This window comes from Citrus sinensis, chromosome 3 (assembly GCF_022201045.2).
Source record: "Citrus sinensis cultivar Valencia sweet orange chromosome 3, DVS_A1.0, whole genome shotgun sequence".
Taxonomy (NCBI): Eukaryota; Viridiplantae; Streptophyta; class Magnoliopsida; order Sapindales; family Rutaceae; genus Citrus; species Citrus sinensis.
The window spans coordinates 8,860,311-8,874,417 of record NC_068558.1 but is presented as its reverse complement, the minus strand read 5'-3'; the positions used below and the strand labels follow the sequence as shown (position 1 = coordinate 8,874,417).

At 35.6% G+C, this 14,107-nt stretch overlaps 3 protein-coding genes across 3 annotated transcripts; all 3 read right to left on the bottom strand.

Moving 5' to 3' along the window:
- Positions 1-4,812: 4,812 nt before the first annotated feature.
- Positions 4,813-5,580, bottom strand: LOC127900543 (uncharacterized). Its single transcript, XM_052435685.1, has one exon. It carries the CDS (start codon positions 5,578-5,580, stop codon positions 4,813-4,815), a length of 768 nt encoding a protein of 255 aa, XP_052291645.1.
- Positions 5,581-7,954: 2,374 nt separating this feature from the next.
- LOC102621134 (tetraspanin-8-like) lies at positions 7,955-8,605 on the bottom strand. The gene has a single exon (XM_006485783.2). It carries the CDS (start codon positions 8,603-8,605, stop codon positions 7,955-7,957), a length of 651 nt encoding a protein of 216 aa, XP_006485846.2.
- A 1,415-nt stretch (positions 8,606-10,020) lies between these two features.
- On the bottom strand, positions 10,021-10,854 carry LOC102620845 (tetraspanin-11-like). Its single transcript, XM_006485782.2, has one exon. It carries the CDS (start codon positions 10,852-10,854, stop codon positions 10,021-10,023), a length of 834 nt encoding a protein of 277 aa, XP_006485845.2.
- Between the last annotated feature and the right edge of the window lie 3,253 nt (positions 10,855-14,107).

Here is a 14,107-nt window from a genome sequence, read left to right as displayed (position 1 = left end):
GGCCAGAAATAGAATCAGAATATCGTGTGCACATTCAGAACAGAAACCCAGTACTGGTCCAGACAGATATATCGTATATTACAATCAGAATCAGAATCAAAATAACTACGGACAATGAGCCAAAACATAATGACTTATACGTGGCACTTTGCGACGCTTTAGCCTTCAAGAGGTGGCCCCCATATAGTCTCAAGAGGTGGCCCCCATACAATCATAAATAATTAAACCATACATAGGCATAAAACATTCTTAGCAGTTTCATAAATGTCCATAACAATAATTTAGGCTTGCAAATTATTTTATAGATAAAATCATAAAAGGTTGTCATGTCATAAAATAATTTACATACTAAAAGTATTTATAAAATACTTTCTTAAAAAGAATTTAGGCTTTAAAACATTTACATAAAACTAATTTTGTTATGAAAATCCATTAATCTTCTAAGTAGTATAAAAATATTTTTACTTATAATAATAATATCAAAATACTTATACATATCCAGTATACTAGGAATGAAGTTACTTACCTCGACAAATGAACTTGAATTAACCCACCTCTAAGCTTCTAAGAGCCTCAATCACCTTCAACTCCTTAAACAAATACAAGATATGACAATTAATGACTTATTCTAAGAATCTGATTTTCTAATTCATACCCGTACATGTCTGATTCTCGGAATTTTAACTCTTAATCCAAGTCTCAGAATGATATAAAATATCTCTGGAACTATTCTGGACATCCATGCGTACCCCATGTAAAATTTACAAGAGGATCCGATATCAAAAACATTTTAAAAACTATTTACTACTCAGCAAACTCGAAACTGTTTTCACATAATCTAAACCAAACAGAACGGGTTCCGTGATTTTTATAAAATAAAATACTAACCAGAAAATTATAAAATTAAAACTGGGAATCCTAGACACATATATTAACATACATATAAACTTTCAGAATTTTTTGAGTTCATTTGGTGGTACAAATAGTCTTGTGAATCTGATCACAATACTGAAATTGTGGATTTCCAGTGCAGTGGTTTCTATTTCCAAAATACGTATAAAATTGAAAACGAAGTTGAATTTAATGAAATAAAATTTAATCAAGAAGCCCTACATGTCTAGTTTCCAGAAATATAAATTTTATAAGAAAATTCGTTCAGAAAATATAGCTTTAAAATTCGAGATCCTCATGCTGTCCAGAATTATCCTGTGCTTAATACGTCAAGGATTGATTAACTAAACTCATACTAAATCAAAACCCTAAGCAAAGTCTAAATATATTCTAAACCATGCATAATGATCTACAACCATTAGAATCGTGCCAATATAAACCCTAGTTAGATAGAGTGATTAGAAATCTGTTGAGAACATGGAGAACAACTTACCCGTCGCTTTGATTCTCTCCTAAACAAAGGTTTGAATCCTAAGATTTGGGTAAGAGCGTAAAGAGCAGCAGAGAAGAAGAATAAATGTTGTGAACTTAGGGTTATGGAAGGGGGAAAAGTATGTATTTATAGGGGATCTTAAGAAACCCTATTCAATAAGGAAAAATAACCATTTTCCAAAATGATCTCATAAATAACCTCTATTTAATTAGTACCCCTTTCTAAATAAGGGTTATAGGCCACCCATAATTCTCAATGAAAACCCAATTTCCATAATTTAATATGTATGGGAATTTGTGGCGTTACAATTCTCCCCTCCTAATAAAAATTTCGTCCTCGAAATTAAAAGGTTACCTTATGCATGGAAGAGTTAAGGATACTTCTCCAACATTTCTGCTTCTCGCTCCCAAGTGGCTTCCTCAATAGAATGATTCATCCATCGTACCTTCACTAGGGGAATAACTCTATTCCTTAATACTTGTTCGTCTCGATCGACAATCTCAATAGGCTGTTCCTCATACGACATGTCTTCATTTATCTGAATCGGTTGATAGTCTAGCACATGTAAAGCGTCTGCAATGTACTTTCTTAACACAGACACATGAAATACATTGTGAAGCCTAGACAAACTTGGTGGTAAAGCTATGCGATAGGCCACCGGACCAATTCTCTCTAAAATCTCAAATGGTCCAATAAATCTAGGGCTAAGCTTTCCTGTCTTCCCGAACCGAAGCACCCCTTTCCATGGCGATACTTTTAAGAAAACAAAATCTCCTTTTTCGAATTCCAACTCACGTCTACGACGATCTGCATAACTCTTCTGTCTGCTCTGAGCTGTTTGAAGACGTCCTCTAATCAACTTGATTTTATCAACAGTAATCTGTATTAATTCTGGACCCAAAAGTTTTCTTTCACCAACTTCATCCCAGCAGATTGGGGACCTACACTTTCTTCCATATAATGCCTCAAATGGTGTCATGCCAATACTCGAATGGAAGCTATTGTTATAAGCAAATTCGATCAACATTAGGTGCTCTTCCCAACCACCACTCAAGTCTAGGACGCAAGCTCGAAGCATATCCTCAAGGGTTTAAATAGTCCTTTCGAATTGCCCATCTGTCTGTGGATGAAAAGCAGTGCTAAATCTCAATTTTGTCCCCAACTCTTTATGTAAGCTAGCCCAAAATCTTGAAGTGAACAGTGGATCTCTATCAGACACTATTGACACTGGAACCCCATGAAGCCTCACTATCTCCTTAATGAACAACTTAGCTAGTTGCCCTACATTGTCTGTACTCTTCCTTGCCAAGAAATGAGCTGATTTCATCAATCGATCAACAATTACCCAAATGCAATCACATCCCCTCCTAGAACGAGGTAATCCAGAAACTAAATCCATTGTTATGTGTTCCCATTTCCACTGAGGAATAGGAAGCGTTTGTAAAGTTCCTGCTGGTCTTTGATGCTCAATCTTTACTTGTTGGCAGACTAAACACCGAGACACAAAAGCAGCAATATCTCTCTTCATATTCCTCCACCAAAAACTTTGCTTTAGATCACGATACATCTTAGTACTACCAGGATGCATACTGTAAGATGATTCATGAGCTTCTCTTAAGATCTCTGCCTTCAACTCTTCGTCTGCTGGCACGCATAACCTTTGTCCCAACCATAATCCATCCCCATTATCAAGTCTAAATCCGGGCTTATGTCCTTTGCTCACATCTTCACGGATTTTATTGAGTTCTATGTCGTTCTTCTGAGCTACCTTAACTCTATCAATTAGAGTGGGTTGGACTGTCAAATGTGCTAACATGTCTGCTTGCCCATGAGTAACTACCTCAATCCCACATCTCCTCAAGTCTTTTACCAAATGAGATTGCATGGTGATAAGATGAGCCATGCACCCAGATGATTTCCTACTCAAGGCATCTGCTACCACGTTTGCCTTACCTGGATGGTAATTAATAGAACAATCAAAATCCTTTACCAACTCCAACCATCTTCTCTGCCTCAAATTCAATTCCTTTTGAGTAAACAAGTACTTCAAACTCTTATGATCGGTGAAGATCTCACAAGTCTCCCCATACAAATAGTGTCTCCAGATTTTTAGAGCAAACACTATAGCAGCCAATTCCAAATCGTGTGTTGGGTAATTTTGTTCATGATTCTTTAGCTGCCTAGAAGCATATGCTATAACCTTACCATGCTGTATTAAAACGCAACCCAAACCTTTTCTAGAAGCATCACTGTAAATCACAAAACCTCCACCTTCAGAAGGAAAAGTTAAAACGGGGGCAGTCACCAAATGACTCTTGAGCTCTTGAAAGCTCTTTTCACATGCCTCATCCCAATTGAACTTCACATTCTTCTTAGTCAAATTAGTCAATGGTGCTGCTATGCTAGAAAATCCTTTGACAAAGCGCCTATAATAACCTGCCAATCCTAAGAAACTCCTTACTTTAGTCACACTAGCAGGCCTTTCCCAATTAACAATTACCTCCACTTTGGCTGGATCTGCTGAAATACCATCCTTCGTCACTATATGTCCCAAAAACATCACACGATCAAGCCAAAACTCACATTTCTTAAATTTTTCATACAACTTCTTCTTCCGCAATGTTTCTAATACAATCCTCAGGTGCAACTCATGCTCCTTCTTACTCTTAGAGTAAATTAATATGTCATCAATAAAGACGATGACAAATTGGTCAAGATAAGGTTGGAAGATCCTATTCATCAAATCCATGAACGCTGCAGGAGCATTAGTTAATCCAAAAGGCATAACTAAGAACCCATAGTGTTCATAACGAGTTCGAAAAGTTGTCTTCGATACATCCTCACTTCTTATTTTTAATTGATGGTAGCCAGATCGTAAATCAATTTTAGAGAATACCGATGCACCTCGTAATTGATCAAAGAGGTCATCAATTTGAGGAAGAGGGTATTTATTCTTGACAGTAACCATATTCAACTGCCGGTAATCAATACACAACCTCATTGAACCATCTTTTTTCTTTGCGAACAAAACGGGAGCACCCCAAGGCAACACACTAGGACGAATGAAACCCTTATCTAGTAATTCTTGTAGCTGGACCTTTAGTTCTTTTAATTCAATGGGTGCCATCCGATATGACGCCTTGGATATAGGTGTAGTACCAGAAACTAATTCTATAGTAAACTCAACCTCTCGATCTGGGGGTAGTCCCGGAAGATCTTCAGGAAATACATCAATAAACTCCCTTACAATAGGTATGTCTTCAAGGCACGCCCCATCGGGATGGTCAGCAACTATATACGCTAAAAATCCTTCACACCCCTTCTTTAGCATTTTCATTGCCTTAACCATAGAAATCAAAGCTTTATGACTCTTATGATTCCCTTGAAAATGAAATTCTTCCTCGCCAGGTAGGCGAAAAATAATTTCCTTAGCAAAACAATCTATTGAAACATGGTAAGGTCCTAACCAAATCGGCATAATTGTTAATCTTAAGGATGGTCAATCGCCCTTTAATGTTAGGACGTAACTCTTCCAGGAACTTCCTACACTTACTACCTTCATTAGCAACCAAGGTATGAGCAAAACGAGAGAGGGCAGTAAATTGTTCCTCATACTCCGCAACAGACTCTGTTCCTTGAGTCAACCTCAAGAAATCAGCCTCCATCTGATATCGAACTCGTTCAGGAAAATACTTTTCATGAAAAGCCTCCAAAAATAACTCCCAAGTAATGGGTGCATCTTGCAAGCCAACCCTTATGAGACGAGATTTGGCATCCCACCAGTAGTCTGCCTCACCCTGAAGGACAAAAGAGGCTAATATTACCCTTTGATCATCATTACAACCCATAGCCACAAATATCTTCTCCATCGGTTTTAGCCATGCCTCTGCAACCATGGGATCGGCAGTCCCCTGAAAGGTAGGTGGTCCCAATTTCTTAAATCGTTCTAAGTTCACCATAGCCCCATGATCTCTTGCGCCACCTTGCCTTTCAACTGGCACATTCTCTTGTGCCCCAACTCTGCCTCTAGCCATATCTTGAATTAACTTACTTTGTTGTTCCATCAATCTAAGCATTGCGCGCATCATAGGATTTCCTTCGTTAGCCATCTCGTGCAAGGTTGGGTCAGCGTCGTCAGCGATACCTAAAACATCTCTCGAGCTAGAGGCATGCCTAGCACCTCCCTTACGTGACATCTCTTGACTATAACACGGAGAATAAATAAATAAATAATTTAAAAAAAAGTAAATAATTCATGGCTAAAGGTCGTGCAAGCGCGCAGAGTACTGAATAAGTAGTATAACTAAGAAAATTTGCTATTGTAAACAAGAGCAATAAGTAGTATAACTTAGATCTTTGACAAGAACTCCTCTTAAGATAAATTGTTCAGTCCTGTCAATTTCCGTCCATCTCTTATTCTTAACACTTTTCATACCCATATTGTCCTTCTTCATTTCTACAAAACAAATGTAATCGATTTAATTAGACAATCTAATTAAACCGTAAAAGAAAGTCTACAGAATCCTAACCTAGTTGCTCTGATACCACAATTGTCATGACCCAACCCAGATCTAGCAAGATATTGTCCGTTTTGGGCCTTAACAAGGCCCGCACGGATTTGTTCTTGGGGCGCCCATACAACCCAAAACGCGTCTTGCCAATTAAGGTGTGGATCACCTCTTATAAACCCAGCATCTCTCCCGTGCTTTGCCGATGTGGGATTCGCCTAGGGTGTTACAAGTTGACTTGGCAAAATCTGAGCCTCCGCCATTACGACTTCACCACACTCGGCCTCCACCATCCATGATGTTAGCACGCCACTGACTGATTAATATAATACTAGCCCACATATCTGTTGAGATGTTTGCTGCAACTTTTTTGAATTTCTCGAGTTTTAACACATTTAATTACAGAGTTTTAAAGTAACAATTGACATATTCCTATAAAAATTAATTAGTGACCAGAAAATGGACATTATAACATTTAACTCCATGCCTTCATAGTTCTAAAAGTGGTAGTTAAGGCCCCAGAAGGCTAACATTTTCCCGTTCAAAAATAGAGTTTGCTATGTTCTTCCGACCGTCCAATAACATAATCTCACTTGTATTATTATATTCTTCTTCTTCTTCTTCTTCTTCTTCTTCTTCTCATTATTATTATTTTAATGCAATCATAAACTACTTGCATGCAGTGCAGTTCTAGTAATTTTGAATTGAGTGCGGGTTTAAAACCTACCGATCAATCCATACTTATTGAATGATGCAAAACTAGCTAGCTAGCTCATCATCTTGCATTAATTTCCCTTGCAACTTATTTATTCAACATCAACCGGCAGTTTAAATCCCAAACAGGACCATAAAGAAAGCAATCAGCCACACGACAAAGGATCAAATTTACAAGCAGCTAAATGGGACATTAGCACATTAGGACCAAATCGGATCCCATGAAGATCTATAACAGTAACTGCAGCTTGTACTAATTAATTTCGAGAAAGCCTCTGCGCACAAGATAAAATGATAAGGCGATAAAGGGCAACCCCTGTCGCAACCCACGTTGAGGACTCACAAGACCTTTTGCTTCAACATTAATCAAAAAGAAAATTTTAGCTGTCGTAACACAACCCATAATAAGGCGGTTTTAAAACCTATCACGTTATTTTTAAAAGAAAAAGAAAAACGATTAAATACATGTTTTATTACAAAAGCATCCTTCCAAATTACTTATATAAATATTTAATGAGAATTTGAATTTGGTGAAATTTATTATCAATTATGTTTTTGGGTTTAGTCAAGTGATTTTCTAGTAGTTCTTTTTTTTAACTAGTTACCTAATTCGAATCTTGAGGGAGGTAGAGATATATAGTGGATGAGAATGATATATTTCTAAAGTTAGAATATACAAAATTTAAATCTCAAAGGAGGTGTCACATTGTCATGTGTTTAATAATAATTGACTTTATATATCATCACTCTTGATGAGATAATAATTTTATAATGTCAACTAATTAATGACATGTCATGTTACACATTATTTACATGCAAAATTTATATTCAACTCATGACATGTCATGCCAAAGCATTATCCAAAATGGATTTGAATTTTCCAAAACTCCTACTTTTATGAAAAAAAAATATATATATCAACTGCCCTTCTGTTACTTTTCAAAATAATAGAAAGAGACTTAGCATCAATTGATTAAAACATGAAACAAAGATCTCAAAGAGATCACATGCAAGATCTTTATGCATAAAATTTGATTCAATAAAGTTATGTAACTAAAGATCATTCAATTCCTGAGTAAGAAAGAAGGAAAAAAATAGGACAAACCGAAAAAGGAAAAAAAAAATAGAACTCAGTTTTCAATAAGAAGAAATAAGTAATCATACAAAGATGAAGTAAATTAGTGAATCAAAAAATATTACATATATATTACAGATCCATACATCCAATTTATGGCATTGAGCTATCCATTCTTGAGGCATTAATTAAAACAATTACATAGCTTATGATATTACAAATCACTTAAATATATCCATTCTTGAGGCACCTAGTTCAAAAACAATTACATAACTAAACCAGGCATTGGTTCAAAGATTTGTTGTGATCTCTTCGATTTTTGTTCCTTATGTCGCAGCAACCAGCGGAACAAAAGATGGCGATGAAGACAGCTAGACAGAAGTTGATAGTTGCCAAAACCCTCCACTGTTTCTTCACATTTGTAATAACTCCAGCTTTGCACGAATCGCAGTTGTAGCACAGCGTCTGTTGATGATTGCTCCATGCAGAGCAGTCGTTGTCTTTTGCTGTCGAGGCTGATATCCGCGGTATCCAAAACGTTGTGTTTTGATACTGAAACCCGCAAGCAACAGGTGGTATGCAGCAACCAGACTGAACAGGGGACAAATCGTTTCTCTTGTAAAAATCCTCAGCCGTCTGATCAACAACATTATTCCTATCAAGATTCTTGCAAACTTGATGAGCATCAATCATGCAACTCCTAATCTCTTTCCATTTCTTGTCGCTTACGAAATTCCTTTGTAACCAATTCTTATAATCCCCCAACCGATACTCCTTAAACCCTAACTTGGACACAGCTTCAGCAGCTCCATCATTCGTGACAATAACCACAAAACTGGCGAAGGCGACGAACCAAACAGCCAACAAGAACACCGCAAACAAGTAAAGACTTAGCAGAAAGTTGCTCTTGCAACACGAACCCATGAACCCCAACAAAGACACTATAGATAGAATGATGCCCGATACAAGTAATGGGATGTATAGAGATTTTTGGCATACTGGACCACCGGAAAAGTTAATTAAGAGGGAGGACCCGATGGTTATGACGCCGAGGACAAGAAACCAGAAACTAAAGAAACATACAAAGATGCTGTCGCTAGAGCGAGCCATTATTTTATTATGTGGTGTGAAGAGTGGTTTGCAAATCCCGAGGTTTGGTTTTCTCCACAGAGAGCGAAGCAACGATTGAAGCGTGTATATGCAAGTGCTTTTATAGAAAATTAAACCGAATGCACTGCGGACTTGGAAATTTTGGTAACTTGGGATACACGGAATCTCAGGTTTCCATAAAACCTAGGATAGTGTAAGTTGGTTCCAAAAGCAGGAAACCTGAGTGAGTTATGACTTGAGATGTTTCTTAGTTCCAATATTTGGTTCAAGTATATAAATGTTTCCGCAAAATTAGGTAAGCGATCGTGAGCATCTCATTCTAAAAATAATCACTACAATTAAACAAGTTCCATGTATCTAAAAAAAAATAAAAATAAAAATAAAATAAAGTAACTTCTCGTAAATTCATAAGAAGATAAATAAATCCACCTCACTATATTGCAGATTCAGATCCTCTCCTGAAATGCAATATTTTAACCGTGTCCAACTTCACTTCTAATTTGTTGTAACGATCATTATAGTGGGGATCTTAATTCGGTAAGAGTCATTCCATGGTAAAAATAGAATTAAGAGAGATTTAAGAGAGATATGATCTGGAAACAATATAAATTTAAGAGAGCCAATTAATAAATTAAATTTACATAAAATTGCTTAAAATTTTCCGAAAGCAAACCAAATTGAATCAATATATTGCATCTAATTTCAACCCTCGATGACTGCAAGGGTGGAGCTATATCATGACTCAGTAAAAATTTGTAAATTTGGAAAATTCTATTGGTGCTTGAAACTCTTGGAACTTTATTCTTTCTATTCGGTGCTTATAACATGAATATGCATTACTTTTTTTCCAAAAGTAGGTCTCCATAATTAAGAATTCAAAATAGATCTCGAGAATCGATTCAAATTTTGTGTAGGATAGGAAGCGAGGAACAGAAAATGTGAGAAATTCACTCCTTTGAATTGAAACAAAAGATAAAAATAAAAATTCAGTTTTCAAAATGTCTATGGATTAATGTATTTGACAACTACTGATTGATACCATCAAAATAGGGGCATGTTAATTTAAAGTAAGTGATCATAAATAAATTGATTCAGTTATATTGCACATATGTTACAGATGCCATTAAAGTATTGATTATTACGCTACTTCATTAGGCACATATGTGATTAATTCAAAACAAAAATGAAACTCAAATAAATTAACTTATATATATATATATATGATTTGGTTATGCGGCGTATCTATATCTACTAAATCGCTTATCACTTCGATTGTTCCTCAAAGCGTAGCAACCACAGGAGTACATGAGGATGATAAAGACGAGGGCACAGACATTGATTATTGTCAAAACCTTCCACTCTTTCTTGATGTTCACAAGAACCCCAGCCTTGCATGAGTTGCAGTTGAAACACAGCGCATCTTGCTTATTGCTCCATGCAGAGCAGTCGCCGTCATTCACAGCGGGCCTGCCCGATGTCGGCGATATCCAAAACGTAGCGTTTTGATATTGAAACCCGCAAGCAACAGGTGGCTTGCAGCAACCAGACTGTATTGGAGACAAATTTCTCTTGAAAAAATCCGCAGCGGTCTGATTATTATTAGTATTCCTTTCAAGACTCTTACAAACTTGAGAATCAATCATGCAACTCCTAATCTCATTCCAATTCTTGTCATTCACCAAATGATTTTTAAGCCAGTTCTTATAATCTCCCAACCGATACTCCTTAAACCCTAATCTGGATACAGCTTTACCGGCACTATTAGATGTAACAGCAAACACAAAAACAGCGAAGATGCATAAGCCAAGAATCAGCAAGAACAAAACAATCAAGTAAAGGTAGAGGAGAAAATTGTTCTTGCAGCACGAACCGATCAACCCCAGCAAAGACAGCACAGATAGAAAGATAGCCGTTACAAGTAACGGGGTGTACAGGGATTTTTGGCATGCTGTGGCTGTGCCACCATGAAAGTGAATGGCCAGAGAGAAACTGAGGGCGACGATGCCTAGGACAAGAAAGCATAAGCTAAGAAAACCCACAAAGATATTGCTTGCGCGAGCCATTGTGGAGAAACCCTAACCCTAAGACTAGAAAAGATTACAGAGAGTTAATGAAAACGGAAAGACTATCATTATTATTAGAGAGAAGATGGGAGAAAGATTAAAAACAAGATAAGAAGAAGAATATGCAAGTGCCTTTATAGAGAAATTGATAGAATTCATGCATTACGAATGTGATGTCAATACGTCTTCTAATCTTTTACTAGGATTTGGATTTAAATTTCGAAAGGACACGTAGTTTCAGGTGAGATAGGATGTTTCTTCAATAGTTGCCGGGTATAACTAAATCCGTGTATTTAGTTTCAATGCAAAGACTACTACAATTTGGAAGAATTACATGCAATTTCGTTCTTTATAGAATTTTTTTTTTTTACCCTTAATTTTTTTAGAATTTTTTTCTACCCTTAATTAAATCCTGATAAACTCGTAATATCTCAGTTTGTCTCTATTATTTTTAAAGCAATAATCAAACAAAAGAAATTATTGAAGGGTAACTGTGACCATCTCACATAGAGGTTGAGTATTGGAGGCTATATACTAAAATTATTTTTCAACTTCATTACAATTAATCCTTTTTCTGTCGGACCTATTAATTTATTTGACCAATTAAGAAAAAGGCATGTAGAAACAAGGATTTATTTGCTGGTTTATCTAAAATGATATTTCAGGTCAAGAACAAGCGTAAAAGTCAAGAACTTATCGGAAATAAATAATCAAACTATGTATCACCTTGAAAAAGATAATAAATTTGAAAGGATACATTTTTTTTTATGTATTAAATCATCTAGTATCTAAAGACCACATTAGACTCCAGCTAATTCTTGAGCCAGTAGGACCACTAGGGCGGCAAAACTCTTCCAATAAGTATTTTAATGTAGCTGCATTCTCAAACCTTGAACCGAGAACATTGGTTAAACTAGAACAGCCTCATGCCAGCTGATCTACACGCTTGTTGGTTTTAAAATGATACATTTGATATTACTCGTAACCAATTTTCCATGTATTTTTCCCGCTCATTCTTGACTCCCCTTTCTCATGGTCTCACCTCTCTTGACTCCCACATAGAATAAGGAATTGATTAAGGTAGAGGGAAAGAAGAAATTCTTGTTAAGATTTTTTTCCCCCTTCTCTTTCATTTGCCATATTGTGATTCTTTTTCTAATTTTTTCTTGCCATTCATTATTTCAGTGTCCGTAAAAGTTCTGGCATGAGCCGGTGACATTAATTTCCAAAAATTAATTTTCTTTGTGGCAGGATGATTGAGTAATTTCAAGAAGATGCTAGCTTGTTTTCACATCACAGCATAACTCATATATTTATATAATCTCCTGTATGCTTTTGTTAAGTGTTTATTTTTGGTCCTCTAAAAAAAAAGGTGTTTATTTTAGGCGATTAATAATTTTAGTTACTGAGTCAGTGAGTTGTGACAACATCAAGATCAACAACTTTAAATATTGTTTAAACTTTTTACGTACCTCAACTTTAGTGGTGTGGTCTTCTTATATGATAGGGTTAAACATACTGTTAGACAACTAATAAGGACTCAACATTGGAACTTTAATTTTTCTGTGAAAATCACAGTTTTCCCTCTTAGATTCCTTATCTTTAAGGGTCACACGCCTAACCAAAATCCTTGTTCTGCTGCTACATTTATTAAAAGTATATCATTATAACTAAATTGATTCGATTATTTGTGAAGATGATCAAAATATTTTAATTGCATCTACATATATATGATTAATTTTTGGATCTAAAATTTATTTAAAAAATGAGTCGCTAGTGATATGAATCCGTTTAACCAACTTTCTTAAATAAGGGACCAACTGTGAATATGAATTCCTTTACAAATCAAGGATGGGAGCAGGCCGGATTGGAAAACCCTAGTCCCATTCCAACTCATCTCTAATGTACCCTATCAACTAATCAAGCTTTCATTCTTAATTATTTGCATTTTGTTCTAAATTAGGGATATCAGTAATCAGTACATCATCAGTCAACACCCCCACACCTTTTCCATTAGTCAGAAGTCAACCCAGCACACCACGGTGGGCTCAATTCTTATTATACACAGTTTCTCCAAGCCCAATTTAACTTATTCTCGATTCGCAAAAGTTGAAGTCGCCTGAAGCTGTAGCTTGGGGTTTGCCGGGGGCCAGAAACGTAGGTTTTCATTATGTGATTGTGGAGACTGATTGTCAAGATGCTGCAAGTTTGGTAAACAACATATAGAGTAGCAAAGCAGAGATTTGATGGATAATTTCAGAAATTCAAAGTCACCGGATCGATTTCCAAATTGTTACAGATCATGTAATGCCTATGCTTATTCCTTAGGTAAGCTAGTTTTATGACATAAAAATACCCCAAATTTTCCCAAGAAGTTGAAAAGAAATTTGGAATGCAATCTCTAAGCAATTAAAACTTATTAATAATCCCAAATGAAAATCAATAATGTCCAAAGTTGAAACATAGTCTCTAAAACAATAAATATAACAATAATCCTCCAATATCAAATTCAGCTCTAAAGTAATAACCTAAATAGCAACAATTTATCCATCATGAAAATGCCCAAAGCTTTCGGCTAACAAATCATCTTCTCTAAAACCAAAAAGTCCACATCTTTAAAATCACTCTATAAAAATGTTAGAGACGAGGGGTGAGTCATCAACTTGGTAAGTAAACACATGCATAAGGTTACTAATAACGATAAAGTACATAATAATAATTATTAAGTGCCGTGAATTTGAAATCAATAATCGTTTTATATTCTACTACATATGTATGGTAAAATTTAAAATCAATTATGTCATAACATAATGACCATTTTCAATAAATAATCATTTATTAATAAAATCTTTCATTTGTTCAATTTTACTCATGCCTCATAGTGTCACGTGAACTCCTGGTGATCAACTGGTAGTTCAATCAGGATACTCTACCCCGCAATAATCATCAATAGATGCGCACAATACAATTAATTGTTCAGTCATATTAGTAATCGAAACTACGGACAATGAGCTAAAACCTTCAAATAATTTTCAATCTTTCACTATCAATCGTTCAATAATCGATCAACAAAATCTCTTATAAGACATTTAATTGGCAAAGCTTTACAAAAACAATTTATGGAACACAAGTATTTTAAAGCCATTTTTTAAAAAACAATTTAAGAAAACATTTTAAATAAACTTTAAACCAAAATGTAAATCATTATTATAAACTATAACAACAAAAATACTTCAAAACTATAAATATGCCA

Excerpts from the sequence above, each read along its gene's own strand:
- LOC102621134 (XM_006485783.2), bottom strand. The coding sequence starts at position 8,605 with ATGGGTTCGTGTTGCAAGAGCAACTTTCTGCTAAGTCTTTACTTGTTT.
- LOC127900543 (XM_052435685.1), bottom strand. The coding sequence starts at position 5,580 with ATGTCACGTAAGGGAGGTGCTAGGCATGCCTCTAGCTCGAGAGATGTT.
- LOC102620845 (XM_006485782.2), bottom strand. The coding sequence starts at position 10,854 with ATGGCTCGCGCAAGCAATATCTTTGTGGGTTTTCTTAGCTTATGCTTT.